This window comes from Hyperolius riggenbachi, chromosome 6 (genome assembly GCF_040937935.1).
Source record: "Hyperolius riggenbachi isolate aHypRig1 chromosome 6, aHypRig1.pri, whole genome shotgun sequence".
NCBI lineage: Eukaryota > Metazoa > Chordata > Amphibia > Anura > Hyperoliidae > Hyperolius > Hyperolius riggenbachi.
In genome coordinates, this window is record NC_090651.1 from 31,648,823 (window position 1) to 31,670,567 (window position 21,745).

At 44.8% G+C, this 21,745-nt stretch overlaps 1 protein-coding gene across 1 annotated transcript in view; it reads left to right on the plus strand.

Moving 5' to 3' along the window:
- The first annotated feature begins 592 nt into the window (after window positions 1–592).
- The window catches only part of NRDC (nardilysin convertase), a 63,817-nt gene continuing 42,664 nt past the window's right edge, over window positions 593–21,745 (plus strand). The window contains exons 1-12 of the mRNA XM_068239073.1: window positions 593–807; window positions 5,331–5,571; window positions 8,815–8,896; window positions 10,886–11,039; window positions 12,533–12,606; window positions 12,736–12,831; window positions 16,613–16,735; window positions 16,819–16,876; window positions 18,020–18,093; window positions 18,330–18,399; window positions 18,516–18,593; window positions 20,876–20,996. Coding sequence (XP_068095174.1) covers window positions 602–807; window positions 5,331–5,571; window positions 8,815–8,896; window positions 10,886–11,039; window positions 12,533–12,606; window positions 12,736–12,831; window positions 16,613–16,735; window positions 16,819–16,876; window positions 18,020–18,093; window positions 18,330–18,399; window positions 18,516–18,593; window positions 20,876–20,996 — 1,377 coding nt within the window. The 5' untranslated portion in view covers window positions 593–601. The remainder of the gene's footprint in view (window positions 808–5,330; window positions 5,572–8,814; window positions 8,897–10,885; window positions 11,040–12,532; window positions 12,607–12,735; window positions 12,832–16,612; window positions 16,736–16,818; window positions 16,877–18,019; window positions 18,094–18,329; window positions 18,400–18,515; window positions 18,594–20,875; window positions 20,997–21,745) is intronic.

Consider the following 21,745-nt stretch of genomic DNA (forward strand, 5'->3'; position numbering starts at 1 on the left):
CCGACCAGGCTACTGAGTGTCTCTATCTCCGCCCTCTACACACAGCACAGCGGAGATAGAGGAAATGTGTCTGCGTTCCATGGACCAGGAAGCAGCAGCATATTTGAGGGGGCAAGAAGTCTATTTGAGGGGGCTCTGCCCCCTCTTGCCCCCCCCTAAAGCCGGCCCTGCATGTATTATTGTTATATCACGCAGAGGCGTAGATGCACAATTAGAACTACCAGTCTATGTGGCAATGGGGTGGATTGGGTAGAAACATGGCTAATGGGCATCCAAGGGTCACACTTCCAAACAGAAAGTTTCCAGCTGTCCCAGTATTCTGCCTGATTAACATAGCGGGACTAATGTGACGAAACACCTACACCGGACACGTGCTCTTACTTCATCAGCTACGTCACAGATTCCCAGGCTGAGCAATTTCCTCATGAGTTGGGATCCCCTCTGCCCCCCCCCCCCCCGCTTCTCCTCTCCAGACCCAGTAAGAGCTTCCCCCTTCTACCGCCCCCTCCATGTCACGTGCTCCTCCTCGCCTCCCCGCCCATTCCCTCCGCTACAGTCTCCAAGCCCGCCCACTGGGGGAGGAGCCTCGCTGCTGGCGACCATGCGCTCTGCAGGTAGAGCGCTGATTGGTGGAGCGCTCCTCCTCAGGCACAGCAAGGCCCGTGGTGGAAGCACCAGAACGATGCCGGCCCGGAACCCCCACAAGACCGCCTGTCCAAGCCCCGCCGGCTGCGAGACCCCCGCGGGCAGAATGGAGGCAGGAGAGGCGGACATCACCAAATCTCCCAGCGACCCCAAGACCTACCGGTGAGTGCCAGACGTGCGCCTGCGCGCCCCCTGTGACGTCACTGCCGCAGCATGGATCTCCACGTGACGTCAGTGCCCTGGCCCTGCTCTCTGACGTATGTCTGCCCTGTGACGCAATGTCTGGGCTAAGCACCCTCTCTGACGTAACAACTGCCCTCCCAGGTGGAGTTGGCTGTCCATGAGATACGTTGTAAAGTTTACAATACTTACATGGCACATGTACTTTTTCCCCAGAGTGACATGCGCTGTAAATGACTGTTTCATGTGTAGCTGCCACTAACAGTACAGATTGGGCAGGTTTTGATCTAGAGCAGTGATGGCTAACCTTGGCACTCCAGCTGTGGTGGAACTACAAGTCCCATGAGGCATTGCAAATACTCTGACCGCTCTAAGCATAACTCGAGGAGGCAGATGCATGATGGGATTTGTAGTTTTGTCACAGCTGGACTGCCAAGGTTATCCATCACTGATCTATTCTAGAGTAACATGTACTTTGATTTACTTTTTCCTATGTACCTGTTACTTACAGTACAGATCATATGACAGGTTTTGATCTAGAGTAACACATACTGTAAGTTACTTTTTCCTATGTAGCTGCCTCTTACAGTACAGATCTGAAGTTTTTGGACTAGCGTGACATGTCATGTAAATACATTTTTGCTATGTATCTGCCTCTTACAGTACAGATCTGAAGTTTTTGGACTAGCGTGACATGTCATGTCAATACATTTTTGCTATGTCTCTGGCACTTACAGTACAGATCTGACAGGTTTTGGACGAGTGACATGTACTGTAAATTACCTTTCCTATGTAGCTGCGCAAGTTACAGTACAGACCTGAGGTTTTGGACTAGAGTGACATGCACTGTAAATAGTTGTGCTCTCTGCCTTTATTCTTTGCAAAAACATCCTCTGGAAAGGAACTTTGCAAAGATGCCAGCTGGCCTGCACTTGCACACCTTTTTAGCATCTGGACTGAGCAACTGTGTTTCCATTTGAAAATAAGAACATCTTGAGACCCTCTTATCAGTCTGGGATAAATGTACGGTAGATTCTACATGTATGTGGTTAAAATTTTACAATTTTTTTTTTGTGATCTTGTAATTCTCTTTTTGAGGTCACTACTTCTGACCTCACATTTGCCGGGCCGGAGCAGTGCTTTTCAGCGCTGCTAGATTTGGGCGCAGCCGGCGCCTCCATAGACTTCAATAGGAATCATTCCTATTGAAGTGCTCAGTGAGTAACGTCGGCTCCGTCAGAAGACGGAGCCGAAGTTGCTTAAAAACATAATAATTCGGCCTCCAGCAATCGCTGGAAGCCGAATTATTTCATTCCCCTACTATCCATGTCGGCCTGGAGGGGGAATAGTAATTAAATCGGCCCGGACTTGTGCAGAAGCAGGATCAGCTATATAACGCTGTATCCTGCGCCCAAGTCTACCGGCGCCGATATCAAATGTACGCTGCCGGGCTGATATCTCCCAAGTTATTCCTTAAAGAACAACTGTAGAGAGGCTGCCATGTTTTTTTTTTCCTTTTGTGCAATACCAGTTGCCTGGCTGTCCTGCTTTCCCCAATTATGATAAAATTGATTGCAAACTCTGAAAACATTGCTGGGGTGCGTATATTAATAAATTGGCAATCTAAAGCACATTATACAATCTTTAGAACAATTGAAGAAAAATTTCCAGCATTACGGATCAATAAAAATCAGGAAAAAAAAAGGAAATCCGGTCGGATTTTTCAGTCGAATGAAGAGAGAAAAAAAAAGCTTCTGATTTTTTTCAGGAGATGCGATCATATTTATCGAATTGCAGCAAAATCGGATCATTTTATTGTATCGTGTGTGTGGCCATTTTTACCTTTTTCCTCCCTAATCTTATTGCCTTATTCTGCTCTCTCGTCCGATGAGATGCTACCGAGTTTGCTGCAAAAAATATGCAGCCTAAACCAAAATTTTCTTTAAAGTGAACCTCCAGACTAAAAATCGACTCAGCAGAACTGAAAAGGCTTGGTGTTTCTTTAACCGTTTCACAGCAACAGAACTTTGTTTTTCTTACCAAAGCCTCATTTTTAGCTGCACAGAAGAAATCTGCCCGGGCTTTTTTCCCGATGCTGTGTAAAGCATGATGGGATTTCTGCTGTTGTTCTCCTTCTGCGGTTTTGGCGCAAATTTGTTTTTGTAAATTTTGAATTTGAGATTTGAAGCCTATCGCGCGCAGCTGGGAGGGGTGATCAGGACACAGGATAGTTGGAACCATGTCTCATGCTCCCTGTCACCTCCTTTCAACCAAAAAGATGGCTGCCCCCATGAAATCACAAACATTTTCCTGTTCTTTTAAAACAGGGTGGATAAGAGATTATATTACCTAACTAATGTAACTTAATGACAATATGTTTGTTTAGGCTGAAGTTCCTCTTTAACTTTTCAGTAAATTGTCCCCTGCCCTGCTGGCGTAACTCCCAGCGTTCTCTGCTGTCGCCTGTTATTGCAAGTGCCTGTTTTATGTGACACCATGCATGCACTTGTGACATCACACACAGGCCATATGGTACATGTGCCACATTGTACAGCATTCGGGGTGACAGCAGAAGAGTACAGGAGATACATTGGCGAACAGTTGACAATTTAAAAAAGGGTGGTGGGGGGCACACACGTCAAACTTGGTGGGGTGGCCAGGCAGGCGGCGTCGCTAGGCCAAATCCTGATCTGATAGATTTCATGCTGAAATCTAACAGTAATCAATCAGCGGCGTATGGGCAGGCAACATATTTCTCTGTCTGATCAGAAAGACATCTGTCTCATGGTCAGATTTGCCCATACATCACCTGGTGTAGGGGCACCATCAGGAAGGCATTACTCAAAAGCTTATGCAGAATACTGACCCTAATGCAAACAGAATTTTTAGCACTTGTACTGTTGAAGTGGAGCTGAACTCAGAACTTTCTCACTGCTGTAAAAGATTAACAGCATAACAACCTTAAAGAAAAACCTTTATTTGTTTGCGGATATAAATCTGCAGTGTCTTCTTCCTGCTTTCATGGAAGCAACGGAAGGTTAACATCCTGTGTTTTCAAATTGGCTGCTCTGCTAAGGCAGCCAGCTGACACAGCCAAGAGATCAAATTACAGTTATGAATAGTCACAGATGATGTTGAATTAGACAGGCTAAACTCTCTAAATACATACAGGGTGCATTTCTCTGGTTTCCTTCTGTCCTGTACAAGAGTTCAGCACCACCTTAAAGGTGTGATTTTTAGTTTCCCATAGATGTTCATTCTATGGGATCCAGAATCGGTAGAGGCTGGAACAGATTTATTTTATTTATTTATTTTTTGCGAGAGCTAATTAGATTTTAGAGCAATTTTTTTTTTTTGACTGCTTTAATTCATTTCCAAAGTATGGTAGAATCTCGTAATAGTAAAACTCTGGCTATAGTAAACTCAGTTCCCAGGTCACGACCACGTGCCTGTATAAATATACAATGTATGACCCAGGGCTGTGGAGTCGGTGCCAAAATCATCCAACTCCGACTCCTCAGTTTATGAAACCGCTGACTCCAGGTACACAAAATAGCTCCGACTCCTTGGTCTAATGCTTACCAGGGCAGTGGATTTGGTACAAAAAAATAATCCAACTCCTCAGTTTATGAAACCACCGATTCCGACTCCAGGCACCCAAAATTGCTTCGACTCCGATTCCACAGCCCTGGTATGGCCAATTCTGATGTAGTCAACTTCTGATATAGTAAAATGTCATACCAGGCCAAGTCCCTTTACTGTTTACAAGTTTACTACAAAGGGATTCTGCTGTATTTATCTGATAACTTTTGTGCCAGATTTTTTGATGTTGCTAGATGTCGTAAAAGCATACAGAGGAGCCCAGTGTCTACTGCAAGCATATGAGGCAAGCTATGTTTCAGAGGAGAATTTTACACAGCCCATCTCCTTCCTGGCACAGAGTTTCTCAATCTCGGGGCCAACATGTCCAATGATGGGGCTCGGTCACAAAACCGCGTTTTTGCCCTTTTTTCAAATACAGGCGATTTTCAAAATCACCCTAAGAACGCTTGTGCAATGATTCTTTATGGCAGGGTTCACATCTTAACTGTTTACAGTGATCGAATCTGCTGTATATCGGTGGGAATTCGAGCCAGTTTATGGGTGAGCCGGTTTATGGGTACCTTTAGATTACCTAGCAAGCTTGTGGTGAAGCAGAACTCCTAGAAGTGTGTAAGGGGCTACAAAGGGCGCAAATTACTATAAAAACAGCGTAATTCGGGTGCCAGCAATAGCTGGAAGCCGAATAACATCTTTCTCCACTATCCATGGCGTTCTTGAAGGGGAATGGTAATTAGCACCACCGGGACTTGTGCAGGAGCAGGGTGAGCTGTTTATCGACTTTATCCTGCGCCCAAATCTCCCAGCGATTAAGTCATATGTATGCAGCACTGGGCGGTAACCTATAGCTACTGTCTATTGTAGTGTGTACGTTTACCATGACCTTCCATGCGGTTTTTCTGCAGGTTCATACAGCTGGACAATGGCCTGCGAGCTCTGCTGATCTCTGACATGGCCTCTGCTGGTCATGGCATCTGTGACTCCTCCTCTTCCTCTGATGAAGAAGAAGATGATGATGAAGGTGATGAGGAAGATGACTCTGAGGAGGAGAGTGGAGATGAATCTGAGGGTGATGAGGAGGATGAGGATGAAAATGAATCAGACAGCCTGAATCCCAGAGACAAGAAAAGCTGCACTGAGAAACTGGTATTTTTCATTGTTACTGCCACTGCTTTATTACCCGTTGTTTGTCACGTGGCTATTTCCATCAAGGCTTGTAAAAACATATTGATCATACTTTCATTCATGACTCTTCCCAAAATTGACCTGAAGTAAGGCAGTGTATATTGGGGCAATAGATTTCTAGCATATTTGATCAAATTGATTGAATTGAGTATAAAAATAATTACGTGTATGCCTAACTTCAAGGTGGGGATTCAGAGTTTTGGCAGTGTGACAACTCCTGTGACTTTAAAGTGAACCTGCCGTGAAAATAAACGGATGTGATAAACAATTGTTTTAAGGCTACTTGCACACCAAGACGTTGCGTTAGGTGCTACATTAAGGTCGCATAACGTGCACCTAACACAACATATGCTGCTGCAAGAGCCGACGGTAGAGTGAGCCACGTTAGGCGGCTCGATTCCTATAATGTCTCCCAGAGTGGCGCTGATTGGCCGGCGGGACCACGTGATGCGGAGCGAGACACTCCGCATCACGTGGTCCCGCCGGCCAATCAGCGCCCGCCAGTGCAGTGAATATTAAGTAGCCATGTGCGCGGCTACTGTAGCTGGCTCTCCCCGCCTCCTCTCCGCCCCCCCACTGCGCATGTGCAAACAGTCTAACGCGGCTATAGCCGCTCCAACGCCGCATGCTGCACTTTGCGGAGAACGTGCAGCGTTACATGTAACGCAACGTGGGCTGTGTGAACAGCCCACTTGTGTTACATTGCTGTGCGTTGGGGGAGCGTTACAGGCGCACTAACGTGCGCCTGTAACGTCTTGGTGTGTAAGCAGCCTAAAAGAAGTCTGCATACAGATGCACAGCACTCTGCTCTAATATCAATACAAGCAACGCAAGTCCATATGCATCTTCAAGCTCAAAACGTTAGCAACTTCAGTTGCAGCAGTTTGTGTGCACACCCCACCACACCCTCAAGGCTGGGGGCTCACCCTCTTCCCTAGACCCCCTGCCAGTTGGATCTAGTGCGCGTGTGTGGGATACTCTCAGGCGATCCCCAGCCTTTAACGATACACAGCTTGCTTTCTTGCAGAGTCTTCATAAAGCATACACCTCAGAATAAAAGCACAAGGCTCCCACAGTGTAAAACCATCCAACAATTTATTAAAATATTAAAAATACTCACTCACATGTCCATGACTTTAATATAGGCATATAGTTTTTTTGTATGGGCTCTCCCCCATGTGTTGGCCACCAGGCTAGGCTTGTTGTCAGCGTCTCATGCCTCGCAGCACCTCGGCGTTCATCCCCCCCGCACGATAACTTCCTCATTGGTAGGCCCTAGGGGTCCAGGGAAGAGGGCGAGTGCCCGGCCTTGAGGGTGTGGTGGAGATGTGCACACTGAAACTGCTGCAACTGAAGTTGCCCACGTTTTGAGCTTGAAGATACATATGGACTTGCGTTGTTTGTATTGATCTTAGAGCAGAGTGCTGTGTATCTGTATGCAGAGACTTCTTTCTTTTAAAGCTGTAGCGCTTTTATATGATATTTTTGGTACAAGTTTTTTTCTTTGTAAACGCGCTCCGCCTCAAGGGGCCCATACACCCAACGATTGTCCCGCCGATATACAGCAGATTCGATCACTGGGATCGAATCTGCTGTGAAATCGTTGCGCAAACGCTGACAGAACGATCGATTTCCGTCCGAAATCAATCATTCCCGTCGATCCGTCCGTGCGGAAGATTTTTCTCGATTGCCGGCGGGTCGTGAGTGCCGGACGATCGACACAATACAACGGAGATGCATTACCTCTTCCAGCCGGCGCGACTCCCCCGGTCTCCGCTGTCTTCTTCTCCGCTCCAGGGCTGCAGCTTCACTGAACTTCCTGTCCCGGGAGGAAGTTTAAACAGTAGAGCACCCTCTACTGTTTAAACTTCCCCTGGACAGGAAGTTCAGTGAAGCAAGCCAGCCGGACCAGAGACCAGCGTGGAGAAGAAGACAGCGGACACCGGGGGAGTCGCGCCGGCCAGATCAGGTAATGTATACCTGGCGGCAGCTCCACAAATTGTGATCGGTTTCATGCTGAAATCGATTCACAATCTGTTTGCAGTAAAGGCAGCCATACGATCCCTCTCTGATCAGATACGATCAGAGAGGGATCTATCTGTTGGTCGAATCTGATGGCAAATCGACCAGTGTATGGCTACCTTTAGCGTCTTGCCAGCTCAATAGTCCCATGGTTTTAATTTATATTTAAACATTTACAAAGCAGATTGAATGTTTTATTGCCTCTGCTCAGTAGAAGCCTTTTAAGTGTTAAGAGCCCCAGAGTTAGTAAAAGGTAAATTGTTCATGAATTTAATCTCCCTCTGCTCTAAGAACTTGTATTCTGCCAGGAAAACCTTTACGGCTGTAATTTGCTTATCGGTGATGTTTACTATATTAACTAGTAACCACAAGACAGAAGCTGTCACTTCCATGCCTAGAAATTTAACTCTTTTAGGCAGCAAAATAAAACAAGTAAAACAGCCTGGTTATTAATGTTTTGAGCTGGACATAGCCATGTTTAAAGAGAACCCGAGGTGGGTTTGAAGAATATTATCTGCATACAGAGGATGGATCTGCCTATACAGCCCAGCCTCTGTTGCTATCCCAAACCCCCCTAAGGTCCCCCTGCACTCTGCAATCCCTCATAAATCACAGCCACGCTGCTGACAAACAGCTGGTCAGAGCTGGCTGTGTTTATCTCTATAGTGTCAGTCTGCTGCTCTCCCCGCCTCCTGCAGAACTCCAGTCCCCGCCTGCATCCCTTCCCTCCCTGCTGATTGGAGGGAAGGGACGGGGGCAGGGACCGGAGCTATGCAGGAGGCGGGGGAGCAGCTGAGACTGACAATACAGATGTAAACACAGCTTCACAGCACGGCTGTGATTTATGAGGGATTGCAGAGTGCAGGGGGACCTTAGTGGGGTTTGGGATAGCAACAGAGGCTGGGCTGTATAGGCAGATCCAGCCTCTGTATGCAGATAACATTCTTTAAACACACCTCGGGTTCTCTTTAACTCATCATGTCACATGTCGCCTCCGGTACACTTGAAACTGATATTTGAGCGCAGAGTGGTTGCTAATGACCAGAGATAAATGATCTGTTTTTCTTTAGAGTTACAGCATTGCAGTATTAGTGTAATATTTGTAGCTACCTATGTAGCTTAGACATGGATAGTCCTCTGTGCTAGCTCTGTCTTCATACTCTGCTCTTCCTCTGTCTTTAGTCTGCGGCTGCTCTTTGTATTGGAGTGGGGAGCTTCAGTGACCCAGATAATCTACCCGGATTGGCACACTTCTTAGAACACAGTGAGTATGTTTTTGTTCTGTCTGTAGGTTTAGGCTGTTCGTAGTTATTTACATTCAGTTGTAACTGATGCGCACACAATCTGTATAGTCACACAGGGCACAAAAATGTACATTAAAATTGCTTTAAAGGGAACATAAACTGAGAGGGATATGGATGTTTCCTTTTAAACAATACCAGTTGCCTGGCAGTCCTGCTGATCTCTTTGGCTGCAGCAGTGTCTGAATCACAGACCTGAAACAAGCATGCAGCTAATCCAGTCTGACTTCAGTCAGAGCACCTGATCTGCATGCTTGTTCAGGGGCTGTGGCTGAAAGTATTAGACACAGGATCAGCAGGAGAGTCAGGCAACTGGTATTATTTTAAAACGAAAAATCCATATCCTTCTCAGTTTAGGTTCCCTTTAAGACTATTCACCCCAGGCACCACCTCCATATGTAAGGCCTAATTTGCATACATGAAAAAGGTGCCTGTTTAACTTCTTCCATTGCTCTTCCCGTGTATTGTGGTACAATAAAAAAGCACACAAATTCCACGCTCCTTCCCTCAAGCTAGGACATTTAAACACTTGCAGATGTAATGGGGAGGTGCTGGAAGGGGTACAGGGCCAGAGTTGGGACACCTACGACACCAGGCTACCTCTACGTGGTGTATGTGACTACGCAAGAGACTTTATTCTTGTAACGAAGAGCCCAGCTTTTATCTTAGCTGTAGGGACATCATTGATTGCTGCAGGATTTTTGTGAATGGATTTCCATGAGTGTGCGGAAGTTAATTTTGACTTTGTTGCTTTGCTTGCCACACCCTTTCCAGCACCTCCCTGTTACATCTGCAAGTATTTAAATGTCCTAGCTTGAGGGGAGGAGCCTGGATTTTGTGGTTTTTGTTGTTGTTGTTGTATTTGATCCTTTGTGGCTAGGATTTTATCTAGTGCTCTCCCTCTTCCACTATTGGTGATCTTAAAGAGACACTGTAACATCAAAAATATCCCCTGGGGGGTACTCACCTCGGGTGGGGGAAGCCTCCGGATCCTAATGAGGCTTCCCACGCCGTCCTCTGTCACACGGGGGTCTCGCTGCAGCCCTCCGAACAGCCGGCGACAGACCCGACTGTCAATTCAATATTTACCGCTCCAGCGGAGGCGCTGTGGCTGCTTTCGGCTCCGAAGTAGATGGAAATACCCGATCTCCGTCAGGTCCGCTCTACTGCGCAGGCGCCGGAGACTTACGCCTGCGCAGTAGAGCAGACCCGACGGCGATCGGATATTTCCGCCTACTTCGGAGCCGACAGCCGTCAGAGCGCCTGCGCAGGAGCTGGGAAGGTAAATATTGACGTCACCGCTGTACGGAGGGCTGCAGCGAGACCCCAGAGGGACGGAGGACGGCGTGGGAAGCCTCATTAGGAGCCTGAGGCTTCCCCCACCCAAGGTGAGTACCCCCCAGGGGACATTTTGACGTTACAGATTCTCTTTAACACACAGCTTACTGATGTGTTCGCATGGTACATATGCAGGTATTAGCAGCTCCCTTGCAGGATAAGTAGATGCACTATCTGTCCCAGGGAGGACGGTAAGGATATGTGCTCCTATTCAGTCAGTCAGGACACCTACGACACTGGGCTACCTCTACGCGGTGTATGTGCATACGCAAGAGACTTTATTCTTGTAACGAAGATCCCAGCTTTTAACTTGGCTGTAGGGACAGCATTGATTGCTGCATGATTTTGTGAATGGATTTGCATGAGGATTTGCATGAGTGTTGCGGAAGTTCATTATGACTTTGGTGTATTGTGGTGCGTCCGGTCATTTACACTACATGCATTGCTTATAGACTTCCGTTACTCCACGCACTGTGCGCTAAGTGGGGTGCTTGTGGTAACGCGCCGTTGCCCTTGCATCGAAAAATTACTATAAAAATGAGTAACCTGAATAATTTTCTGCATTCTACTATATGTCACTACAGGACCTATATAATGTCTTTGTCACCTTACAGTGGTATTTATGGGCAGTGAGAAGTACCCTGATGAGAATGGCTTTGATGCTTTCCTTAAGAAACACGGAGGCAGCGACAACGCCTCCACGGACTGTGAGCGCACCATCTTCCAGTTCGACGTACAGCGGAAGCATTTCAAAGAAGCCTTGGACCGGTGAGTGACCTCTGATCTGAGTATAGCAGCTGGACGCTGAACTGTCTGTAATTCCATGTAAAACTGACTGCTGACTATTTATAGAATGTGGGCTTTACTGGGGAATTCCAGGCAGACTACAGGTGATCCCAGCCAGAACACTCTTTGCACAGAGTTTGTATGTTCTTCCTGTGTCTGTGTGGGTTTTCCCCGGGCACTCTGGTTTCCTCCCATACACACACACACACACACACACACACACACACACACACACACACACACACACACACACACACACACACACACACACACACACTCTAGGGTAGGGATTAGATCGTAAGCTCCTCTGAGGGACAGTTAAGTGACGTGACTATATATACTATATATTGCTACATAGTTACATAGTTATTTGGGTTGAAAAAAGACATACGTCCATCTAGTTCAACCAGAGTACAAAGTACAACACCAGTCTGCTCCCTCACATATCCCTGTTGATCCAGAGGAAGGCGAAAAACCCTTACAAGGCATGGTCCAATTAGCCCCAAAAGGGAAAAATTCCTTCCCGACTCCAGATGGCAATCAGATAAAATCCCTGGATCAACATCATTAGGCATTACCTAGTAATTGTAGCCATGGATGTCTTTCAATGCAAGGAAAGCATCTAAGCCCTCTTTAAATGCAGGTATAGAATTTGTTATAACTACTTCCTGTGGCAATGCATTCCACATCTTAATCACTCTTACCGTAAAGAACCCTTTCCTAAATAAATGGCTAAAATGTTTCCTCCATGCGCAGATCATGTCCTCTAGTCCTTTGAGAAGGCCTAGGGACAAAAAGCTAATCCGCCAAGCTTTTATATTGCCCTCTGATGTATTTATACATGTTAATTGGATCTCCTCTAAGGCGTCTTTTCTCTAGACTAAATAAACCCAGTTTATCTAACCTTTCTTGGTAAGCGAGACCTTCCATCCCACGTATCAATTTTGTTGCTCGTCTCTGCACCTGCTCTAAAACTGCAATATCTTTCCTGTAATGTGGTGCCCAGAACTGAATTCCATATTCCAGATGTGCCCTTACTAGAGAGTTAAACAGGGGCAATATTATGCTAGCATCTCGAGTTTTTATTTCCCTTTTTAATGCATGCCAAAATTTTGTTAGCTTTAGCTGCAGCGGCTTGGCATTGAGTACGATTATTAAACTTGTTGTCGATGAGTACTCCAAGTCCTTCTCCAAGTTTGATGTCCCCAACTGTATCCCATATAGCCATCCTATCCAGATCCTGTTGCAATAGGACACTATCTTCCTGAGAGTTGATGATTCTGCACAATTTTGTATCATCTGCAAAAATAGCAACATTGCTCACTACTGCATCTACTAGGTCGTTAATAAATATTTATTGCTTAAAAGGAAATAAATATGGCAGCCATATACCTCACATCTCAGGAACACTTTAATACAGCTTTTAAAGTTAGAGTTCTTTGATAGTAAATGCTCGTGCCCTTGTTTTCCTCCAGGTGGGCACAGTTCTTTATCGCACCGCTGATGGTCAGTGATGCCATAGACCGGGAAGTGCAGGCGGTGGACAGCGGTAAACTTTTTTTTTTTTTTTTTTTTTTTTTCTTCTTTTACTAAGATGCTTTTTGTTTTCCCACAATATATCGTCTACACATCAAACTACGCCATGTGTCAATGTTTTTCCCCTTGTTAACCCTTTCAGAATATGAGCTTGCTCGGCCTTCAGATTCCAACCGCAAAGAGATGTTATTCGGAAGTCTGGCAAAGCCTGGTCATCCGATGAGCAAATTCTTCTGGGGTGAGTCAATTATAGAAACATTGATATGGTGAATATTTCCGGAGAGTGTGATCACTAATGTATGATGCCATTGTGCCGTCACGGTCTAAAAAATGACCAGGCCATAGACTTGGACACTCCCTTGTAGTAATTTTTATTTGAAAGTGTTTCAACACCTTTGGGTCCCTTTTTCAAGGCAACAAACCCATAACTTATCCCTGGACCTTAATTTCTGCTTATGATTATTATTGTTGATTTATAAAGCGCCAACATAGTCTGTGGCACTGTACAAAGTAAGAAACAAACATGGGATACATAATTCAGACAATGGTGTACACCAATATACAAAATACAAAGTTGGTGACAAAATACAAAATTGATACAAAATAAGCTCTAGCAAAGCTATTTGCTGTACATAACTCTTATTATTATTCAGGTTAGTGTTTGTAATTAAAGGGGAACTGAAGAGATAGGTATATGGAGGCTGTCATGTTTATTTCCTTTTAGACAATACCAGTTGCCTGGCAGCCCTGCTGATCCTCTGCCTCGAATACTATTAGCCATAGCCCCTGAACAAGCATGCAGCAGATCAGGTGTTTCAGTGGTTCAGACTTATAAGTCAGATCTGACAAGACTAGCTGCATGCTTGTTTCTGGTTTTAATCAGATACTACTGCAGAGAAATAGACCAGCAGGGCTGCCAGGTAACTGGTATTGATTAAAAGGAAATAAACAGGACAGCCTCCATATACCTCTCTCTTCAGTTCCCCTTTAATGTTACATATCTTTTTGTATGTGGCAACACTATGCAGTATTTATTAATGTCGATTGAATGAGCGCCAACATATTCAGTGTACAGTGTAAGAAACAAATATGAGGTACATAATGAAGCCAGTGGCATACACAAAATTTAGCAGTACCGTAGTTCTTTTTTCCTGGTAGATCTAAATATGGCACCAACGGGGATTGACTGATGCTGGATAAATGTAGTTTCTGGTTGCTTGAGTGTCGATGTTAAAAATAGACCCAGCTTAAAAACAGTACTGTATGCCACACTGTATACTTACCATAAACAAAATAAGACCAATCATAGACTTAAAGTGGATCCGAGATGAACTCTTACTCATTGCATAATTGTGTTCTTTCCTATTGTTTATAGGGCATTCCTCAAGCCAAATACTTTTTTTGTTTTAATACTCTAATTCCCTATAAACTAAACAAACCACACCCACAGGTTTTCAGAGAGCTTTGGCAGTAGCCAGGGCTCATGGGAGCTCCAGTGTTCTCCTCAAGCTCTTTTAGCCGGGTGCTCCACCCGGCTAGTTTTGGTGAGCAACCGGCTGTCATCTCTTCTGAGTTGTGCAGAGAAGTGCCGGCCCAGTATTCCCTCATCTTGCCCCACCCGGCTACTTTTCCATGCCACCCAGCTGGAAAAAATTTCTGGGGAGAACACTGAGCTCAGTATGGGCAGGGGGAGGTGTTACTGGCCATTGATTTCAGAGGCAGAGGGGAGGAGGGGGGGGGGATTAGGTTTTTTTCACAGTCTGAGTGCTGATGGTGCAGATAAGCCTGCCTCTGTGTAATGTTTACAAAAAATATGGCTGCTGTCATTGTATCACAGGAAGAAATAATAATTTTCTATTAAATCTGTTTGCAGCTAGATTTGCTGTGTAAACTCTAAACTTTAGATAAGATATATAGGCAAGTTACTTGTTCTAGTTCGTTTTTCATCTCGGATCCGCTTTAACTTAGTGTAACAGAGGTTTATCACTGTATAAAGAAGTGTAAAAGTAGATTTATACATCCTGAAAGACCAGGATTTTTTTTTCTCTGGTTGCGTGAGACTTCTGATTAACTGACTTCTAGATATTGGGGGTTATACTGTAGAACCTAGGTTCTCAATGTGTGGTACACGTACCCTAGGGGGTAGTTCTGATGATTCCCAGGAGTACTCAGGCATGATATACTTAACTAAATATAAGAAATATATAGTTTTAACCACTTTACCCCCGCGCGTACGGATTTCTCCGCCCCTTTTTCCATCCTTTCACCCCCAGGGACGGAGAAATCCGTACTCTGCGCACTCCCGCCGCTGTCCGCGCTCCCGCTTGTAAACACGCCGCCCGCCGCTAGTAAACACGCCTCCGCCCGCTCGCCCAGAGAGCAACGAACGGGAAAATCCATTCCCGTTCGTTGATCTCAGCCCCGCAATGATCTGCTGCCGCTCGGCTGAGCAGCGCGATCATTGTGAAAAATAACAAAGTCCCAGCCTCTTTCTACTTCCTGCAAGCGTCCGGAAGGACGCTTGCAGGTCGCCTGAAACAAATTTGTAATGTTGCCATCTTGTGGCCAAATAGTAAAACTACACCCTAACCATTTTTTACACACAAACTTTTTACACAAAAAATTAACTCCTTACCTCCCACACTCCCCAATTTTTTTTTTTTTTTGTAATTAAAAAAAAAAAAAAAAAAAAATTTTTTACAATTTAAAAAAAATACATAAATAGTTACCTTCAGGGACTGAACTTTTTAAATATTTATGTCAAGAGGGTATAACACTGTTACTTTATAAACTATGGGCTTGTAATTAGGGATGGACGCAAAACTGAAAAAAATGCACCTTTATTTCCATCTAAAATATTGGCGGCAAACATTGTGATAGGGACATAATTTAAACGGTTTTATAACCGGGATAAATAGGCATATACATTTAATGGGTTTTAATTACAGTAGCATGCATTATTTAAAAACTATAAAGGCCGAAAACTGAATAATAATAAAAAAAATTTCCCACATTTTTTCCTATTTTCCCATTAAAACACATTTAGAATAGAATTATTCTTGGCATAATGTCCCACCTAAAGAAAGCCTAATTGGTGGCGAAAAAAACAAGATATAGTTCATTTCATTGCGATAAGTAATGATAAAATTATAGACGAATGAATGGAAGGAGCGCTGAAAGGTGAAAATTGCTCTGGTGGTCAGGGGGTAAAACCCCTCAGTTGGGAAGTGGTTAAAATATGATAAATCTTATATAAATAACTATAAATGTGCTGAAAAGTTACCCCCTCGGCTTATATGCGAGTCAGTGGAGCAGAACTGATGGTGGAGCAGGTTTTGTTACTGGCAGAAGAGCGTAAGGATTGTGCACTAGTGATTCTGTTTTTGCCAGCTGGCTCCATGCAGTGTCCATGCCCTCCATCCCCTGCAACAGGGTGTGCAGAGTGCACTGCCCAAGACTACCTGTGTCCCCTGGCTTGTGGAGCAGAGCATGCAAGAAGCATGTCAGCGGTGCAATGATCAGGGATTCTTCCTGTGAGGAGACTGCTGTGTCTCAAGTCTGACACCATCTAGTGGCATCTTGAGACACAGCTTGGATCATCCTTGGGTCACATCTGGCTATCGGGAGGGGGACTGGCTTGTACTGGGGGCACATCTGGCTATTGTGAAGGGGGCTTATACACAAGTCAATCACTTTTTTTTCTGTTTTCTGGGGGGAAAGTGGGTATCCCAGCTTATACGCAGGTCGGCTTATATGCGAGTATATACAGTAATTTAGCTAAATAAAAGCAATAGAAAATGTTTGGAAATTGTTTAGAACTAATTATCATGTACTATGATTAAATATATTGTATAATTGTGATAATGTTTAAAAACTATGCTAGGGGGTACTTGGTGAGTACAGGGTTTTAAAAGGGGTAGATACCAATGAAATGTTGAGAAACACTGCTGTAAAACACTTGGTCATAAAACCTTGGCAGTCTTTTATCTTGTCTTGTATCTCATTTTGCACCTTGACAGGAAATGCACAAACTCTGAAGTATGAGCCCAAAGAAAAGAATATCGACACACATGCCCACCTCAGGGAGTTCTACAAGACCAACTACTCTGCCCACTACATGACCCTGGCCGTGCAGTCCAATGGTATTTGCTGAATGATAACTGGGCTTTCTACCAGAGTCTGTGATCAGGGGAGTTGTTCACATCTTCTTTTCTTCTCCTTTCAGAGACTCTGGATACTCTGGAGGAGTGGGTCCGAGAGATCTTCAGCACGATTCCATCAAAGTAGGTTGTGTTCCAGGGCCACAGGGATGCTAATATGGTGCAGATATGCTTGTTCTCCTATCGCAAAACATGAACAAATAACTGCAACTCCAGGCAGGAATGTAAATGTAAACACAATATTAAAACTGTGTAATATTGTGTAGGTCCTCCTTGAGCTGCCACATCAGCTTTGACCCATCAGAGCATGAATTTTACAATGCTTGCAGGCGTGTCCGGTGGTATCTGGCACCAAGACATTAGCAGCAGTCTTGTAAGTTGCAAGATGGGGAATCCGTGGATCAGACTTATTTTTCCACCACTTCCCACAGATGCTTGATGAGATTGAGATTAGAAGGAAGGGCAAAGTGTGATCTATGTCATAGATGCAGGAGACGCTGTTGGCGGTTTAATGGAAAGTACTAACCATTGCACATGGGAAACAACCGCAAAAGATCTGCTGTTTTATGATGCAACACCTAGTTGTCTAACCCCAACAATTTAGACCTTGTCAGAGTTGCTGAGATCTTTGTGCTTGGCTGCTCTGCTGATCCTCTGCCTCGAATACTTAGTCATAGACACCAAACAAGCCCTGCAGATCATGTGTTTCTGATTGAAAAAAAAATCTTCCGACACCTCAGTTTATGAAACCACTGACTCCGACTCAAACTCCGGGTACCCAAAATGGCTCAGACTCCTTAGTCTCATACCTACCAGGGCTGTGGATTTTGTACAAAATCATCCAACTCCGACTCCTCAGTTTTTGAAATCTCCGACTCCACAGCCCTGCAATTTACTAAGCATTAGTACATTTCGCCCCTTTCAATCAAAAGCAAAGTTTACCATGCAGGTCTGGCTTTTCACAAAATTTGCTGTCCGATCCTTCAGGAAGCTGTAGCTGTGCTCCTGGCGGTGTGAGTGTGGACGCTGTGTCTTGGAGGATCGAACCACGCATGGGTGGCAAAAACTGCCTCCGTTTTGAAAGGTGTTTTTTTTTGTGTTTGTTTTTTTTTTTTTTGCACGAACAGCCCTTAGTAAATTGATGCCCAGCTACTTGAGGGAGAAAGGGTCAGTGCAGTTTGACTTGGGCCTGAGTCGCACTCCATAAAAGTAGGACACAGGTTTTTTTGGGGTTGCTCTGTAACGTCTTGTCTTGTGTGTTTTTAGTGGATTACAGAAGCCAAACTTCAGCCATCTGACAGAACCTTTTGACACCCCTGGCTTCAATGCACTCTACAGAGGTAAGTGGGCATAGGCTAGCACTTTATCTGGAGGTCACAAGATCTCATTATGAGAAGGTTTATTACTGAATATTTTAGTGGAATGTTTTTTGCATGATTTTTAGTTATTCATAAACTATGTTGGTTGACAGAGTAATTCCATCCGGTGTTCGTGTCTTGGAAGTGTGCCCTGTGTAGTCTTGTAAAGAATTTGTAGACTGTAAAAATGACCCATTAATATTATCTTGTACTTGCAGTTGTCCCAATTAAGAAGGTCCACGCTCTGACCATCACCTGGGCGCTGCCTCCTCAGGAGAAGTTTTACAAGTGAGACTCCTCTTTTATTTGCAGTTGGCAATGATCTGCTGTAGATCAGCTGTATGGGTAACTAAGCAGAACTTGCTCTTATTCTTATCATTATAGTCCTTTCTGACTCATTTCAGGGTGAAACCTCTCCACTACATTTCTTGGCTGATTGGACATGAGGGTAAAGGCAGCATCCTGTCTCTGCTGCGGAAAAAGTGAGTCGCTAGCTTGTGTATATTGTACCTGTGTATATATAAATAGTAAAATATGATAGTTAGGTTATTACAGCAAAGTTTCCAGCATCTGGTACTGGTGGGGATCGCCGGATGCCTGTGCTTGCCGGTTGCTTGAGCAACCAGCCAAAATATGACAAACCTCCCACCTGAAATACTTACTGTTTGGCAGTCTCCCTGAATCTCCTTGCGGGCTATGAACGGCTTTCCCAGTGCACGGAAGCTGGAGCGTCAGCTGACCCGCATTGGGTCATGTGACACTCCGGCTTTCATACACAGATGCTAGGAGCACGCAGGGAGCTGGAGCCTCAGTAAGTATTTTAAAGTCTGCCAGCCCCCACAGAGAGCCCGCCCCCCCCCCCCCCCCCCATAAGAGGTCCCTGTTATCCCTCAGGCATGCCGGTCAGTTGACACTTCAGGTTGCCTGAATTGTGGCTAACTGGGACCTTGCTGTATACGATAAACTTAGTCAAACCAGGGTAGCCATGTTCATCCTGCAAGAGAAAACAGATCGGTCGGTCAATTAACATACATTATTCATTAACGATCTGAGCTGAAACCCCACGCACAGCAAGCTGTGACTCTGGTAGTAAATAATATAAACTAGATTGTGGGGGGGGGAGGTGTCTTTGGAGGACCATACTGGATTCAGAAGAATTGAGGAGAATGAGGGGGGCCTCCGTGGAGGTGCGACCTGCACTCTGTCATTTGATTTGAATATATGCAGAGATTTTCGATGGTTTGGAATTTTGGGGCTAAAAAAAATCTGTTTTCAATCATTGATGTATCCAGTAGGGACATATAAATAGTCGTTGTTGTGGGGACCTGCACACACCTGCAGACACACAACCACTAATTCAGTAACATTTCACCTGGGCTCTCTGTACCGGTAGTGTGTATGACAAGAAAGAGTCTGCACAATCTTCCCATCAAATGGAAAACAGTCTTTCTAGGGAAGCTGAAGTGACTTGTGAGATGGGCATGTATATGTACAGTGCCGAGCACACAAATAACTATGCGGTGTTCCTTTTTTTCATTCTCTGCCTGAAAGAGTTAAATATCAGGTATGTAAGTGGCTGACTCAGTCCTGACTCAGACAGGAAGTGACTACAGTGTGACCCTCACTGATGAGAAATTCCCCTTTTTACCTCTTTCTTGCTCTCAGAAGCTATTTTCTGCTAGGAAAGTGTTTTATAGTTGGAATTTTTATAAGTGAGGGTCACACTGTAGTCTCTTCCTGTCTGAGTCAGGACTGAGTCAGCCACTTACATACCTGATATTTAACTCTTTCAGGCAGAGAATGAAAAAAAGGAACACCGCATAGTTATTTGTGTGCTCGGCACTGTACATACACATGTCTGTCTCATCATGTCACTTCGGGTATCCGTTTAAAGGAAAGTTGAAGTGAGGAATATGGAGGCTGACATATATATTTTATTTAGTTTTAAATTATACCAATTGCCTGGCAGTCCTGCTGATCCACTGCCTCTAAGGGTGCGTACAGACATGCGACTATAGTCGTTTAAAACGATCGTTACCGACGGCATTGCCCGGCGATCGTTCGTAAAAAGTGCATGAACGATCATTAAAACGACCGACCAACGAGATATGTCGTTGGTAAAGAACGATCCATTCTGCCAGATCTTTTCCAACGACCATCGTTCAAAAAGTAATGTCTGTACAACGATTGGTCGTTGATCGTTCGTTCTCAAAGCTTTGCACATGCTCAAACAGTTCTTTTTGACACTTGTGTATGAAATCAGTTTATACATCATGTTGCGCACGCAACGCTCGTTCCAAGATCGTTCGTACACGAACGATGTTCAAAGTAGCCTTTCTTCAAACGATCATCGGCCGATACCTCCTTTAACATCGTTCGTCGTTCAGAACGAACGATCGTTATCGTATGTCTGTACGTACCCTAATACTTCTAGCCAATTAACTGACAAAATTAGCTGCATGCTTGTTTCAGGTGTGTGATCCAGACAATTCTGCGGCCAGAGAGATCCGCAGGACTGCCGGGGAACTGGTATTGTTTAAAGGGAAATATCGCAGCCTCTGTGTACCTCTCACAGTTATGTTCACAATGCTGTCTAACCATTAGTAAACCAATACACGTGTGTTCACATTCCAGGTATAACGCACATAGATGAAAACTGCAGTATGTTGGGTTTCTGCATATTTTATATGGTGCCTAGCCAACTGGTATAGAAGGTTTGGCCAGTCCACCATGTTTGACAGAGTTGTTTGCTTTCATGTTGCAGGTGCTGGGCGCTGGCTCTGTTTGGCGGGAACAGTGAGACTGGCTTTGAGCAGAATACAACCTATTCTGTGTTCAGTATTTCAATTACACTGACAGACAATGGCTATGAGCACTTCTATGAGGTACAGACACTGCAACTTAACAAATTATTTTATTTCATTTGTTTTCCTGTGTGCTGAGTTCTGTTTTCTGAATTGATTTCTAGAGGGTTTCTATACAGTACTTGTTTTTTATTACACCAGGTATTTGACACAATCTCCCTGATGTCATTCCTACCATTATGCACTACTCAATATATTTGACCGGATTTCAGCAGAAATATGAGGGAATATCAGTTGGAGCATAGCCACTGTTGGCTGTGTAATGCTTGATGCAATGCAGAGTTATGCAGCCAATAATTGCATGCCTCCCCATCAATTAAATTTGAGGATAGACTGATGTTTTATAGTCATGTTTTGATGGGCACATTCCCTTTCCACAAGCAAACACAGCATGAACGTTGAAGACAGACGCAGTTGGAACTGGATGATGAGGAATTTTGGGGGGTTGGTCTCCATTACACTTAAAGAGAAGGTTCACGCTGCACATAAAAAAAAAAAACTGCACTCACCTGGGGCTTCTTCCAGCTCCTGGCAGTCGATCGGTGCCCTCACCACAGCTCCTCTCCCTCCCAGTGTCCAGCGGTGAAGATGCCGACCTCTCTAGGTCGGCTTCTGTGTGCTCCACGGCGGGGGGTCACGTGGTGTAGGGATGTCATCGGGTCTCTACTGCTCAGGCGCAGAATTACTGCGCCTGCACAGTAGAGACCCGATGACGTCACGTACACCACGTGGAACGCACATGACACCGACCCGGAAGCCACCTGGCGAGG